We start from the raw sequence: 16,379 nt of genomic DNA, 5'->3' as shown, positions 1-16,379 counted from the left end.
TTCCTTTGGTTTCCAGAGTTTTCAGCTGAAAATCCCAGTCCAATTTGCCCAACAATGTCAACTTTTAGCTGAAAAAACCCCACATATCCCAAGTGCTTTTTCTGGTTAGAGGTGGAAGGAGAATCCCCTTGTTGTGTGGAGAACTCAGCCTTTTGGTCATTACAGTTTGGCCATGACAAAATATTCTTCACCGGGTGATTAGACCTGGGAACAGGCTGCCCAGGGAGGTGGTGGAATCACCATCCCTGGAGGTGTTTAAGGAAAGACTGGACGTGGCACTCAGTGCCATAATCTGGTTGACAAGGTGGTGATTGGTCATAGGTTGGACTTGATGATATTTAATCAATCAATTCTGTGATTCTCTAATTTTCATAATGGATCAGTTGCCAACCAGGTTTTGCTTCTCAAAGGGAACTTGAATTATGACCAAGGTCAGCCTCCACTGCTCTGTGCCCTTACTGCTCAGCATGTATCACCCTACAATCCCCATGCCCTGAACATGCCCAGGCAGGGCTATCAGCTGTCCCCAGCATACCTCAAGGGCCACTGCCAGATCAGGGAGGGGAGGAAGGGCAGGGAGCAGCCCAAGCCTCATCCCTGAGCTGTTTGGGCATGGGGAAAGGCTGTGCTCAGCAGAATGTCCCTGAGGCAAGGCCATGTCTGAGAGCAGATTGTGGTTATGGCTGGCCATGGTCAGGAAACCACAGCGGGAGATGAGTGTGCCTGAGGCTGCTGCAGGTGGTTGGTAGGCAGTGGAAGAAATGAGCCTCCAGAAGAGGAGAGAACAAGACTTTTCTGGTGGGAAAAGTCCTGTCTGCAGGGTGCTATCAGGAGAGAGAGTGCTTGCAATGCATGATGTCGCACAGGGATGAAAAAAAGATGATAAACAGAACCTGTAGCTCTATTCAGAAAAATGGACAGTAAGGATTTTCTTAATGAGCAAAAGAGGGAGAACAGGTGTAGGTCCTATCTCCTGACTGTGGACACCTGTACATTTGACACTGGTTTTGGAAGTGCACCTATTTGCTCTTGATTCTTTGTCTGCAGATGGAGGACACCAGTATTTGGCACATCTGAGCTGAGCCACACCCATTCCCTTTCCTCCATGGCACGGTGTATAAGCCTTGTACCACTTGTGAGGAGCTCACAGGGTTCAGCCCACCCTGCCTTCAGTGCTTCCAAGTGGTAAAACCAGCGCAGAAGGAGACAAAAAAAGAGGCACTGCTGAAATTGGCTGGGACAGGGGCAGGTGACTGAAATCTGCTGTAATGAGTTCTTTAATGAGCACAGCTGCAGGAGGCCTTTTGTTGATGGGGAGAACAGACTTCTGGGGGCAAGTCAAGTAAGTGTCCTTACAGAAGCTAGTCTTGAGGAGAAGAGGGGTAAAGTCATGCTGAAGGCTGCTGATACTGGTAAGCTTCCTACTGAGGTGTTGATGTACCAGGAGCTGCAGAAGCAGGGACCTTCCTGGCCAGAAAACTGAAGCACCCTTGTGGTGGTAGCTTCTGCTGAGGCATGTAAATCAGGATTAATAGTGCTTATCTCACCTACCAAGTAAGGTTTGCACGTGGAAGGGGCAGAGAAGATGAATGTTGGCACACAGCTTTCATTTGCAGTTGTGAGGCTTGAATGGAAAGTGGGATGAGTGTATTTTGTGGATTTTTTTTTTTTAAATTATGCATGTTAAATATTGCTGAAATGTTTAAGCCTGTTAAGATGAAGTTGAATGAGACAATTTAACCAGTCTAAGATTCCTGTAATGGGAAAACACTCCTACTTCAGCAACCAAAATGTGGTGCAGGAAAGCTCATTAAGATTGGGCTTTTTTGTTCCCCCCTTGTTTTCCAGGTGAAGTGTAACCTCTGTAACCACCACAGCCTCTGGTAGATGTGAGGCATTTCTGGGCAAACAGAGGAATCCTGACCACACACAGAGGTCTTACTACTGCTGACTTTAAACCCTGATAAGGAAATTGTACCTTGTATAAAATTCTCTCAACAGCATATACTGGTTTATCCTTCTCATAGGGAAGGTGGTATCTAATTTATATGTCAGGAACTCAACGCTGCTAAAACTAAGCAGAGCATAAGTAAAGACTCAGGAAGAGAGTCTGCTGCTGAGCTCCATTTTTTTCACTTACCTGATTATGCCTGTAGAGAGACAAAGTCTTAATGAGTTTAAATACAAAAGCAGATGCAAGATGGTTGGGGGTTGTAAAGGGTGAGATTCCAAGTCATCTTTAATTGTATGAAAATGGTAGGGTACTTTTAAGGATGTGGCATGATAAACTTCATAGGTAAAGGTTTATGGGTCTGAAACACCTTAACTTTGAACACCACCTCTTTTGGATACAGAGGCTTATCTGAAGGTTATGACCTGTACTTGCAAACCTTGGACTGGGATGGAATATATTCATTTGTTCTGTTTTGCTCCAAGACTCTGCTTGCAGCTTGTGTGTTCACCTGTAAATGACTCTGCAAATTTCTAGGTGTGCATTATGGTATATTTACCTCTGGGCAGAGATGCAAGCAGTAGGCAGGCAATCATCCAGAGAGCAGTCTCCCTAATGAGAAGGAGAGAGATAAGAGAAAGGTCAAATGCTTTGTTAGAATGCTAGAGCAGAGATCAAAGACCTTTTCTCTGGTGTAACTTACTACATCTTTCCCTGCACCCTCATCTGTGAAGCTAATTTGAGTATGAAACTGGATGGGTTAGAAACCCTGGCTTGTTTTGCCATCTAGTCTTGGTGTGGGTTTTATCTCCTGCCTGTAGAACTGGGGTTTCTCAGTGTTCATGATGGGCCAAGGCTTCATTTGCCAATGCCAGACCTGTACTTTCTTCTTGCCTTCTCATATGGACAAAGTTAATTGCATCTATATAGTCATAGTTTGATCTTGAGATTATTCCCTGTTGGTAATTAAAAGAAATTCCTTCTGCTCCCAAACTTCAGCTGCTTCACAGCCCAAGGAAAAGCATAGCTTACCATTTCATTTTTGTGCCTCCCAACCCTTGGGAATCTGTGCCTGTCAGGAGCTTCACCAGACACTTCAGCTGCCACTTGTGTCCCTGCAAAAGAGTGAAAGGCTCTTAATTTTTGTTGTTAGAAGTGTTCCTTATAAGACAAAATAGGTTATTTGCTGGTGCTCCATTTGCTGTTTTCTTTCACTTTGTGTGTGTAAAACATGGTGTGTTATTATATCATTTCTGCGTACATATCATTTACACTCTGTGCATGTAGATTCCCTGTGTGTTTGCATTCTGGATACACTCTTGCAATACAAAGAATGTATTTTTTTGTGTAGGATGGATGTGAGTCACAAGCCCTGCACTGACTAGTCCTCAGCTTTCAGCCCACTGAACAGATTCTTGTTCTGCAGCCAGCTGCAATCAAAGAAAGTGGAGAAACCTGATAGGTGTTGTATTTATCAGGAGGTGTAGGCACCATCTTCCAAACTGCCAAATACCACCAAAGCTGCACATCTACCAAAAAATAAGAAGCCTGTAAGGAAAATGATGCCTAAAAGAGCTTTTTCTTTGAGGAGGCTTTTAAATCAGGTACTTTCTCAAGAAAAAAATCTGAAATGGAGCAGGAGTGGAGATGGGGATGAATGTGCAGTTTGGGCTTCCTTTTTCTATCCTCGTAGGAATTCACAGGTACGAATATCTGAGTGGTAGTTCCAGAGATAATGGTGGTGGTGGAAGGAGTGGTTTAGCCAAGGTTCTCTTTCCACTGAGGAGGTTTTTTGTGGGAAAGGTGCTGGTCATATTCTCCTGCCTGTTGCTCCTGGTGCAATGTGGCTTCCTGGGGTGAGCAAGACCTGGATTTGTGTGTTCCTCCCTCTCTCCTCGTGGCCAAGCCCTGATTATAGATTGTTCAGCAGCCCCTTCCTGATACCCAGTGCAAGCCATCTGCCATCACTGGCTTCTTTGACGTTAGTAGTGTGTCCTACCTGTCTCTGATGAACTCCTGTGGTTGCCTGTCTCCCCACTGGAGAAGGTTATTTTTTCAGGCAATGTTCCATACATTTATGGAAGCTTATTCCATGTCCAGTTTCCTTCCTGCTTATCTTTGTCAATGAAACTGAGGCACTCATGGCCATTCTTATCACAGAATAATTTAGATTGGTAAAACCTCTGAGATAGAGTCTAACCTTTGTCTGATCACCATTTTGTCAGCCAGACCAGAGTGCCATGTCCAGTTTTTTCTTGAATGCCTCCAGGGGTGACTCTACCACCTCCCTGTGCAGCCCACTCTAATGCTTAACAACCCTTCCTGGGAAGAAATTCTTCCTGATGTCCAGCCTGAACTTCCCCTGGGGCAGCTTGAGGCTATGTCCTCTCATCCTGTTCCTGGTTTTCTGGGAGAAGAGCAGAGTTCATCTGCCCTCTCAGCTTTGTGAAGATGTTCCACTCCACATAAGGCTGCAAAAATACCAGGAAAACTTGTTCTCCTGGTCCAGGGCTGCACACCAATCTTTCCTGTTAGGCAGCAGCAAGGTCTGTCTGTGCTGAAGGTGTCTGGCCTGGCAGCTGGTGCTCTGTGGCACTGTGGCCATGTCCACTCTCTCTCTAGGCAAAGGTGGTCCTCATGATAATCTCCTTATTCAGAAACAGCTAAAAATTTTTGGTATGTGTGGCCAGCTAACAGGCCTTTTTAAAAGTGCAGTAACAGCAGTGGGAATGAGCCACAAATCAGAGCTCCTGAAAGCTGTGTCATTCTTCTGGAGGGTCAGTCATTTTCTAAGAGTTTTCATTCTGACTCAGGAAAAACACAAGGATGATTGTTCCAGCACAGCTGGTTTGTTTGTGTCCCTGCCTTTGGCTGGCTTGCTCCCAGAGAGTCCCTGGGGTGTTTCTGGTTCTCACAAGTGTCCCTCTGGAAGTTTTAGATTGGGGAGTGACTGAGATCAGAGTTGAAATACCAAATTGCATCTGAATTGCGTGTGAATGTTGAGCTCTCTTGCCATCCACGTGCTGGTGTTACTTCCCTACTGAAGTCAAGCTTGTGCATAAAGAGAGAGCAATGCAGGTCTTTTTTAAGGAAGTAGAATCTAACCACAGGAATGCTTCAGATGGGTCTAGCTGGAGCACCTGACCCTTAATTTAGCTTAATTCAGTACTGTTTAGTTGAAATAACATTTCTTTCTGATTTGAGCTGACTTAGCTTGATGCTCCTCATACCCTAAAGGAGAGATTGGTTCCTGTCTGTTCAGTTCAGCTGGTGCTAGATGTTTCACGCACCATGTGGATAAGCACTTAAAACAGTTTCTATTTGATATTTAATTTTTCTTATTTTCCAGTTCTGGTTTAAATAAAATGAAATTCTGGAGACTAACAATTTTTTTCTTTGTAATTTTTTTCAGATTTAAAATTTGACTCATTTATTGTTCATTTTAATCAGATGAAGGAATTATTTAGGACTTTTTCTTTTTTTTTCCCCCAGAGGTTAAAATAATTAACTGAGCGAGGTTTTGCAATGAATAAGCACTTCCTGAAGAATTCAAATGCTAATTAATAACTCTTTAACACAGTAACCTACCTGAAACAACTAAGGCATTGGGTATAATTAAAGCATATTATAAAACTGTAAAATGGATGATTAAATTGTAAGGCATGTGATTAAATTGTAAAATCATGATCTTCTTGACAATCTGTCATCCAACTTTTGCGTCATGTGCACGGCCATTTATTGAGCATGCTAGCTCAGCCTGCAATAAAATTAAATTAGTCAAGTACTGAAGTAACCAAATGTTCCCAGTAGAATAGCAGGGTTCTATGTCCCAAAGAAAATGGATTCCAACTGTCCCTTTCCAATGCAGGAGGGATGAGGGTGAGAAGGAGTCTAAATGCTACTATCAAAGGCTTTATGCTTTTGGAGCACTAAAACTCTCCCTGTGTGGTGACCACAGAGTGACACTGGTATCAGAGCTGTGTGAACTAAGTGGGCACGGCAGACTGAAGGAACTGATTTGTTTGTCAGATCTTCCCCTTCACTTGCAACCATCCAGCACGGGTTGATGCAGCTGGGCTCTGAGTGAATGGTGATACAAAGTGGAGAAGGCACCAGTAATTCTGAAGGGATTAGCCAAAATCACCTAGCAGATGAATAAAGGCCGCTGCCAAGGTGAAAACTTCTCATTGTGCACCTGGCAAAGCTTGGTAGCTGAGTCATTGCTAAATTTTTCAAGTATGTTTTTTATTCCCCTCCCTCCCTTGCATGCCTTTGGGTTTTTTATGCAAAGTGACTGTTGTTATTGACGCTTGTTGGAGGGTGAGGGAGGCACCTTTCTCTGTGACTTTGTGAAATCCTGAGTGTACCCTGAGCAGAAAAATGCCACCTTGCTATTCCTTACCCACATCAAGACAACTTTCTGTCATTTCTTTAAATGCTGCTCTCTCATGTAACTACAGTAACAGTCCTTTCACCTTTAGGTAAAAGCCATTAGTTAATAGAAAGCTAATGAGTGAGTTTGCAACTGGAAATTACAGTCTGGTTTCTTCGAGAAAGTTTTATGATGTAACAGGCTGTACCGAAACTGGATGATTACTTCTGGTCTTACCTAAAAGCAACCTATAAACAACATGAGGCATCACTTGCAGGACTGTCCTATAATTAGTCCAAGTAGAGAGATTTAAGTCATCTTGGAGAGGGATACATGCTGCTAGATAGTAAAAAATGACAATGGCTCCCTCTTAAAGGGTTTAAGGTTTTGAAATTACCCTAATTTGAAAGCAGTCTTCTGGAAGTTTGTGAGCTGTGGCAGCAAGTGTTTCTGTGGCCACCCTCGTGGCTCAAGGCGGTGGGAAGAAGTGTCCTCTGCTTCCCTGGGGGACTTCCCTGGGGGCTTCAAGCTGCAAAATATGCTGTGGTGACAGCTGAGTCTTAGATTGGGATCCTTATCTTCAGGTGCCCTGCTGTGGGTGGCTAGCCTGGTTTTCATGTTTGTTTGTTGTAGCAAACTTTCTAGGGTTGTAATTCTCTGAACTTGCCCTTATCTGCTGTGCACTGGAGTTCTGTATACTCTGTCCATGCTCCCTCCCTTCCCTCCCTGTGCTCCAGTCACACCAGCCCAGCTGTGGAGGTGGTGGGTGGGGTGCTGCCTTTGGGCTTTCCTGGGTTTCCCCATGCTGCTGGAATTTCCCATCAGCCGTTGAAGGCTTGTTGTGGGCCACAGACAGGCTCTGGGGACTTAAAGATTGTCAAATGCATTTGTGATCTGAAAAGATTTTCCTTCTTGGGGATAACAACTGAATGAGTGATGGTGCATGATTTGCTTCTGGTGGAAAGCTGAAGAATCATAGAATTGTTAAGGTTAGAAAAGACCTTTAAGATCATCAAGTCCAGCTGTCATCTCAGCACCACCACTGTGCTCACCACTAAACCATGTCCTCAAGAGCCACCTGTATGTGTTTTTTGAACACTTCCACAGATCGTGACTCTACCATTGCCCTGGGCAGCCTGTTCCAGTGTGTTTCAACCCTTATATTTTTTTCCTAATACTTCATTTGAACCTCACCTGGTGCAACTTGATGCTGAATTTGACGAAAGTTGTGACAGCCGCATTTACAATTGGAATAAGGCAGGACAAGTCGCAGTTTCCATGTTCACCCCTTGGTTAGCTGCACTCAAGGCCCTTGGGGATATCAATCACCCAAGGTATTGGCTAAGCAAACAGGTCAATGTGACATCTGCCACTTTGAGTGATCTTTTAAGAGATGAAGAGACTACCAGACACACAACCCTACAGAATCGAGCAGCAATAGACTACCTACTGCTTGCCCACGGACATGGCTGCCAAGACTTTGAAGGGATGTGCTGCTTCGACCTTTCTTCGCGCTCAACATCCATCCAGGTGAACATCCAGAAACTACAAGAACTAGTAAAAGATCTAAAAGTAGATAAGAGCCTAGACTGGGTCAATGACCTTTTTGGATGATGGGGAATAATGGGATGGATTGCATCTTTGATTAAGGGAGCTTTGTAGGTATTCATTGTAATTATTACTGTGTTACTTATGTTCTCTTGCCTCCTACATTGCTGCAGAAAGGCTGCTGGGAATGCTTTTTTAATAAATACAGAAGGGGGAGTTGTGGGGTATGCCCAGCCCCTGCCCTGGAGGGATCTCTGCTGAGATAAGGAGAGTGCTTAACCTGCCAGCAGAACTCCCCTGGAAAGGGAGCTACTCTTCAGTTACGGCGAGAAGAAGACAAACCCAGAACCCTCTGGGAGATGCTATGCAGGTCCTTTGTAGCCCATTGGCCTTTACCCTCTGACACCCACCCCCTGTATCCCTATAAAGCCAGCCCCCTGCCCCTGCAAGGGCAGAGAGCTGCTTGTCCCTGGCTCCCCTTTGCCGAACTAACAAAGCTGCCTCATGCGGAACAGCTACACGGGCCTCTCGTCTCTCTCTGGTCTGGCCTGGAGGCTGCCCTGCAGAGCTGAGCTAAATCATGAGCTGACAATCACTAAAGAGCTGACAGCTTCTGCATGGGCCCTCCTGCCAGCAGCTGAGGGAGGACACCGGGCCCCGGGAAGGCGATTCCTTTTGGGACCATCTCTCTGGACCGGTCACAGCTTCCTCGGTCAGAGCTACTGACCCCTCACCAGCTGTCATAACTTGAGGCCACATCTGGTCTTGTCATTTGTTGTCTGGGAGAACAGGTTGACCTGCACCTGGCTCCAGCCTCCTTCAAACAGTTATAGAGTGAGAAGGTCCCCCTTGAGCCTCCTTTTTTCCAGGCTGAACACCCCCAGCTCCCTCAGCTGCTCCTCCTTGTGCTCCAGACCCTTCCCCAGCCCTGTTGCCCTTTGTTTGCCCCACTGTACCACATACAGGTACTGCAGCAGGAACTTGGAGCCTCCTTGGTTTCTAATTAATAGCTTTGGGAAGGTAGAATTTGTGTATGGAAATAAACTGTGTAGGGAAAACAGGAATTATTATTATAATTATAATGGACCAATTTCCAGAATTCAAACATAAACACCTTCCCAAAGGTTTGAAGGACAGTAGCAAAACTCTAGAGGTGTCTGGCCAAAAATGGACTGCGTACAACCTCTCACACTTAGCAGAGTGGCAGCCTCAGGAAACTAGACTGTGTTCTTGATTTCAGAACAGCCATTCTAAATAACTCTCAGACTAAACTGAAGTAGTCTGTGGCTTTGTAAAATGGGAAGGGTTTGGTGGCTCAGGGGACTGATGCTAAAAGTGGCACGTTTCATTTCAAGTTTCGGGGGGAAGGAAGTACGCTCTTGGTATGCAAGTGAACAGAATTCAACCCTGAGCAAATAATGCTACAATCCTGTGGGTATTTAGTGGTTTCACATTAAGTCTGGTCTGATTGAATTCTCAGACAGTCAAGATCTATGGTATCCATATTTCCAGCTCTTATTTCTGAGAAATTTTGTGTTTGCCATCTGCTTGATTCCCTTGAGTGAAGGCAAATCCAAGAATGAGAAGGAAGTTTGTACACAGATTCCAGAGGGACGTTGTGTCACTTTGTTGCCTGGGGGGTCAGTGTTAGGCAAGTTTGGCATGACATCTGTCTGTAATTTTCAGTAGTGGGCCCTCATCCCATTCTCTTAAAACATGCTTTATTCCCTCTGTGAGATAACTTTTGTGCCAGATTGAGCATTTAGCTTTTCAAGATAACGCTGCTGCTGTCTGGCAGGGCTGTGCCTTTCATTTGCTTTCTTCCTGTTGGAAAGACTCTTAGCATAGGGAGGAATTTCTGCCCTCTAAACCCCTAGCAAGTGTTCCCAGCCCCACCTATCCCTGTCTTGCATGTCCTAAGCCCTCCTGGGATTGAGTTCTGCAGATCTAACACTCTGTGACATCTCAGGAAGCACAGCCTAAGCAGCATGAGGTGTGTCCCCTCCTTTGCCTGGCCTTCTGCTCATTGGTGAGACTTATTCCTTGTGACTGGTGGTGTGTGGCGTTCTAATGCCCTTTGATGAAGCTTCTGGAATGAGACCAAAAAGCCTTTGTTCCTTTTTGTGAAGTCCTTCTGACACCTCCCTCAAAAGTTCTTCTTTTTCTCAATTCCTTTTTGCTTTTCTGAGAGTTTCCACTGCTCTTTATCTTCCAGTTCCAACAAAATGTTGTGGGTTTTTTTCCTCTCCTTGTGAACAAATTATTCTTCTTCTTTCAAGAGATTACAGTTATACGAAAAAGGCATAGGTGTGTGAGGCTTTACCTTTTAGGAAACTGTAGCCTTAAAGAAGTAGCTCCCAAGTGACAATGCAGAAAGAGACAAGGATTCATTCAGCTGAATCTGTTATGTATTTTTTTTCTTATTTTGGAGGGAGTTCCTGCCTGAACGTCTGCTTCTAGTACTCTCTACAGTGGTTTATTTTACTGTTGTTTAACCTACAGAGGTATTGTAGGCTAGAATGTTAACATGGAAATAAGGAATTAACTTTTTTTTTCTTCACTGAGGGCTTTTTTTTTCCTCTGACATCTGCTCAAACTAACCCTTAAATCAGTGTTATTACCTGACTCTGGAGCATTCAACAACCAAGCAGCTAAGCTGATCCTTAGATTAAATTATGTGAAGAGTCCTGGAGGCATTATTAAGTTAACTGATATCAGTAAAAATGTTTGGATTAATACAACACCGACCAACATTAATACTTCTAAAGTGGACGATCTGGAGATGTGAAAATGAGTCCTGGTTTGGAAGAGTGATGATCCAGTTTGGGTTACCAGCATCACTTTGGAGCAGAGACCTCAACTTCTGTGCAAGTGGGTGCCTACTTATTGCAGTAATCTCTGAAATGATTACTTAGCCTTCTTACTGACTGGCATGTGTGTGAGGTTCTTGCTTGAGACAAACTGGGGAGAAACTTATTGGAGTGGGAGAGAAGATAGGTGAAATAAAAATACCTCGCTACCCTTCCTCTGGCCCTCTCAGGTACCTACAGATCTATTTTGTATTAATTATGTCAGATGGTAGGAATCCCTGAATATAGCTCCTGATAAGCCACATACAGGCAAGAAGAACCAAAATGGATGGAAATATATGGGAAGTTCTTGCACAGTATGGGTGTGGTTGGGAGGTTTTTCTCCTTGCTCCTTGTCTCGTGGCCTTTCCCTCCCACTGCAGTTATTACTTGCCTTAAAGGATTTTGTGCCACCTGGATTAGAGATTCCCTATGTGAAATAATTCTGTCACATTAAAGATGAGAATGGCAGCCTAATCCTGTTGTTAGTCTGTTACTTGCAGAAACCTCCCTACGCCTAAATGTCTCCACCTAGTTTAAATCTCTGCAAATAGTTTGCAGCTCCATTATTCAGTGGGCTGAGCTCCTCTACTTGTATTGGAAATCTCATGATTGTTTGAGCTCTTCCTTTGTCACTAAGCTCCCACAGAGGGATAAGGTACCTGCACGGCTACATATCTACAAGGCTGGTTCAGACTTCTTGGAAAAGCAGGGTACAGAGGGTATTGCTGCCTGAAATGATGGAAAGGGCAGAGCAGGGCTAGTGGCTGCCAGAGAGGTGACATAGGATGCTGCCTCTTGCTAAGGAGGGATGAGCATCACAGAAGCAGCAGCTGCCTCTTACTTCCCAAGTCCAGCCGGATTCCAGCCCTCTGGTTCAGCCAGGCTCTGTGATTTAAGTGGGAGTGTGTTTTGGCTGCATTTTCAGCTGGGGCCTGGAAATGCTGAAAGCAGGCATGTTGTCTGACCTCTGCTCTCTGCCCAACACCTGGGATGTCTCAATAGCCTCGATTTCTTCCACTGCTTACAGCTGCTAAGTGTCTAAAAGCTCATAAATGTGATTCTTTTTATCTTTGGTCTCCATCTTGACTGTCCAGTGTCTTGACAGAGTGCAGCTGAAGCACCATAAAACTTAGAGAGGATGCAACTTGACAATAATTGAGTTACTGAACACTGAGAAAGAACCCAAGGCCAGGCTGGATGGGGCTCTGAGCAACCCAGTCTAGTGGAAGGTGTCCCTTCCCATGGAGAGGGGTTAGAATAAGATGATTTTTAAGATCCATTAAACCCCAGATAATCCTATGAACGATATTGGGCTGTTAAGACTGTATAGCTCCAAAATGATCCATTTTACAAGTGTGTCTTTTTTCCCCTCCAGGCAGCAGTTACTTTTCACACTGAGGCAGGATTATAAAACCCCCTTGGTAAATGTAATCAGCATAAAGAAGGAAAGAGGAAAACTCCCTCCCTTGGAAGTTTTGAATTCAGGTAGTGGATACAGCCTAATCACAAGGGAGAGGAAGAAAGGGAAATTCTGGGGGAATTTCCTAGGAAGCAGAAGGGAAACTGTTTCAGGTTCAAGAGACTGCTTTGAGCTAACAATAGTCAATAAAATGTCTTTATTACTTTTGTTTGATGTCTTATCTAGGAGGAAGTGTAACACACTAATGCCAGAGAATTTCTATTCTCCAAAATTACTTTCCAGCCCAGTGCTGTGAGAGCAGGGAAAATCCTGACCTGCAGATGTTTATTTTTGCTAGCAACAGGCTCCAGGATTATCAGTTTCTTTTCCTTATTGCGATTCTTCTCTTAGCTATTTTTTATTTGCATAATGTCTCAAAAAGAGGTTCTTTCTACAAAATGCTGTTGTTAGTAAGACACATAACAATCCCACCAAGGCTCAACAGTCAGGGTTTTTTTTCCTCTATCGGATCTGTTAGGACAATATCCGTCATCCCTTAATTGTAATGCCAGAATCAGTTGGATTTATATTTTCTGCCAGGAGAGAAGAGGAAGAAATTGGACCAGGTTCAGAAAATGTTTTTGCTCTATAGGAGGGAGTTAAGTATTCATCAACAAATTGATGAGCCTCACAGGTAAATGAGGCTAATTAGCAGCATATGCTGTTGAAGCTGCTGCATTGGATGTGGAAATGCCGTGAATGGTGGGTCTGAAAATGGAAGTTTAGGGTGCCAGGGTGAGAGGACAAAAAGAAACTCAAGGCTGGTGTAACTTGTCTTGGCTCTTGCCTGGAGAATGAGGTTCACTGGGGACTGAACTGACAGAGTCCTGTGCCAGGCTGGGGGGGTTGTACACCTGGAAGATAAACCCTGACAACAGCAAGAGAAACCACCTGAGTCACATCCTGGGTTTTTCTACTCAGTTGTTTGAACATGTTTATAAGCAACCGTTCATCATAAATTTTTTATAGACCTGGAACAAGTCCTGGGGCCAATCAATGACATTATTTATTTCACCAATGTCAGAGCTACTGAACCAAAAGCAGCTGGTCTCTGCCTGAGCTGTCTCTCGAGGAGCATTGCTTTCTTAAAGCAAAAGTGAAGGTGTCTGGGTCTTATTTGTGGTTTGTTTTCTCACAATTCTTGTAAGCAGACCTGCAACTGCAGTTTGTGAGAACTTCTCAAGGAGGGAGGAACTGTTTATAGAATAACTTTTCCCAAGTAATTCATAGTACGTACCCAGTACTATTGGTGTGTTAGTGAATTATCTCTATTTCCTCAGGTTCTGCTGGCACCTTTCTTTATGCAAGGAAGAAAACAGATGAATAAGTAATTAAGAAATGGAAAAGCTATTCCCTTCTCCAGGAGCCCAACTTGGCTTTTTCCATAGATGCCCATTGTAAAGTACAAAGTACTCACAGAATACTTCGTATTAGTAAAAAGATGAAGTCCTAGTGGTTCAAGGACTCTTGAACCAGTGACAAAAATAAGACTGAGAGTTGCCAGATATTGCAGGCTTAAACTTGACCCCCTCGTCCCAATGGAATTGCCTTCCCAATGCCTGCTTTTTGAAAACGTTTGTGAAGCTGAAGCCTACACAGTCTTTTAAACCTAGCTGCTCTGGTATAGGAGCAGGAAGCTTCCAGTTGTATGGCTGTGTTACAGCTATGGGAATATTAATGTTCAATTTATTTTTGTCTGTCAGAGATAGACACAAACAGGATCCTAAGCATAGGCCCCTCAAAAGTGCCTGTAAGCACTTCGTGCTTCTTTTGCTAACCTGTAAATAATTGTTCCAAGTGGAGAACAGTCATAGATATTTTGCCCAGGTGCTGAAGGACTGTAGACTTTTGGCTTAATAGCTGAGGTGGATGTATTTGTTTTGTCTGAAGAAGAGTTCTGTAACAGTCAGTTTGTGTAAGTAGGAGAAGGAAGAGTGAGGATCATAAGCACTTCCTGCAGGCCCCATAATCTGGAATGTTTCCCAACATTCTTAAAGCTTTCAGATCTTTTTAATGCTTGGTTCAGATTTAGTTCAGCCAGATGATTTTCTATCTGGAGCACCCATCTCTCAAGCATTGAGTAAGCATGATCAGATCTTGTCTCGTTCTTGTCTCACCAGCAAAAGGGCAATTTCTGTTATTAGCGCAATAACACTAATAGCATTTTTTTATCCCTGGCTGTAATCACAGCCACTGGCTGCTTTTCAAAGTAAAAAGCTTGGGGTTTGGAAGCAAAGCAAGGAACTCCTCTTTTGTTTTGAACCTCTCTGAAAGACCACTTCTTTGCTTCCTACTTATGGGTTTTTATTCAGAACCATGGCACAAGAAAGAGGTGGCACCTTCCCCCCTACCCTTTTCTGACAACAGTGCCCTATTCTTCCTATGGCTGTGTGCATGTAAATTAATTTTCATGTTGCTTGCTCTCTCCTTTAGGTCTATGTGGGGACCTACTGCAAGTTGTTTCATTATTGTTATCTGTGCATGTATCTTCGTGGGGGAAGGGGTGTGTGTTACTTTTGCTTTTTCTGTGGCGGCTCAGTGCCTTGACTTTCCTGTTGGAGACTGTAGCACTTCAGCAGGATTCTTCTGGTGAATGATCTTTTAAATGAAAGCTGTACTCGGTTGAAGTGTTGCTCTTCTAGAACTGGAAGATGACCAACAGCTCTAGTTTTAAAAAATGCAAACCCAGCTCCTCCCATTCCTTCTCTCCCCTTTCCCCCAGTGGACAGCAGAAGGTCTCTTCCCCCAGAAGAAAGCAAAGCAATGGTGTAAGATGGAAGCCACAATTTCTTATGCTGTCACATTTCTTATTTTGTGACTTCCTTTTCCTATTGCAAATCAGCACTGGCAGCCTTGCAAGCCCTTACCTGGGATAACTAGGACAGAGAGAACAGACAATCCAACTACAACAGCATTACAGATGGCTTTACAAAGGGTGACTTTAGAACTGAGAGATACCAGCAGTTGACATGAAAATGTTTTGCACTGGATGTTGTATTCCCTAATAGACTGGTTGTGTCAAAGGGAAGGCAAACTGTTGTTCCATAACTACTGGGAGAAAAGTGCATGGAAGTGCATGGAAAAGGCAAACGAATTCTGGCATGGGTTCTTTGATGTCTCCTGACCTCAAACACAAGTTCCCTGGACTCAAGACCTGACTTTACAGCACTGTCTTAGTTTTGTCTTTTCTCTTGCCTTGAGAGGAGAATCTCTTTGGGGTTTTTTTATTTTCTTATTTTTGCAAGATTTGTCAAAGGGCTACAAGGGATGCTGGGGAGAAGAGGGAGGAATTAAGCAGGTGCTTTGCTTGATCACATGAACCTTACTTTTCTTAAGAAACTAGGTCGTGAACTGTTAATTGCATCTTTGTACAATTGGCTAGTGCTGATCTTTGAGTTGTGATAGAACAGGAAAACTAAGCCAGTCCTCGAACTTAAGAATTAACCATGACAACCCAATATGTAAATTTATTATAGCTTCCAAGACCTAGGGGAGGATGTAAGTCCTAACAGTTACTGACTTTTTAAACAGTCTTTAGTTTGCTCTTCTAAGGTGAAATTGTTCAGTGAGAATGGAGCTCTGGTCATGAATTGTCACATTTCTTCAGAGGATGCTTATTTCAGTTGTAGACACATAACCCTTTCACCAGTGAGTATGTTTAATACCAGAGAGCACGATTCTTTTCATCTGAAAGTAGGACACAGCTGAAAGCAGGCTGGACAATTAACATCTGAAAGCAGTCACTTGGTGTCAGGCTAATAAATTCTCTCCAGATGTCTTGTGTTGCAATAGCATCTGGTGGTCACTCGGCACTGGGCAGTAGGGTCATTCTTAGGAGCCACAGGGTCATCCTGATGGACAATAGGGTCATCCTGACCTGTGGAGATTGCTTTAGATATGGCCCTGGGCCCAAACAAAGTACCTTAGCAATGAGTCACTGGATCAACTGTGTGCACCACTGCTATAAAGGAAATTCGCTGGCTGTGTAGGCAGCTGCATCTACAGCCGGGCCAGTGGCACTTGGGTGGCTGCTGTCTTTTCTGTATTCTAGGGTGCACCAAACTAAACCTTTCTCAGTGTCAGAGCTGCCAAACAGCATTTTTACGTGCTTATGCTGTTTGGAGCATGTTGGTAAGTAATGACTTGAAAAGAAAGAGCAGCAGTTTGTGCAGAACTGCAAGGTTTCATGCCGTGAAA

General features: G+C 43.9%; 1 protein-coding gene across 2 annotated transcripts in view; it reads right to left on the bottom strand.

The window, feature by feature from the left end:
• The window catches only part of LOC116440338 (myelin-oligodendrocyte glycoprotein-like), a 33,861-nt gene that overhangs the window by 7,908 nt on the left and 9,574 nt on the right, over window positions 1-16,379 (bottom strand). For both annotated transcript variants that reach the window (XM_032100991.1, XM_032100990.1), the window contains 2 exons: window positions 2,984-3,066; window positions 2,511-2,563 (listed from right to left, as the gene is read on the bottom strand). In XM_032100991.1, coding sequence (XP_031956882.1) covers window positions 2,511-2,563; window positions 2,984-2,991 — 61 coding nt within the window. In that variant the 5' untranslated portion in view covers window positions 2,992-3,066. The remainder of the gene's footprint in view (window positions 1-2,510; window positions 2,564-2,983; window positions 3,067-16,379) is intronic.

Source organism: Corvus moneduloides, chromosome 2, assembly GCF_009650955.1.
Source record: "Corvus moneduloides isolate bCorMon1 chromosome 2, bCorMon1.pri, whole genome shotgun sequence".
NCBI classification, from domain to species: domain Eukaryota; kingdom Metazoa; phylum Chordata; class Aves; order Passeriformes; family Corvidae; genus Corvus; species Corvus moneduloides.
This window is presented reverse-complemented; position numbering and strand designations above follow the sequence as displayed.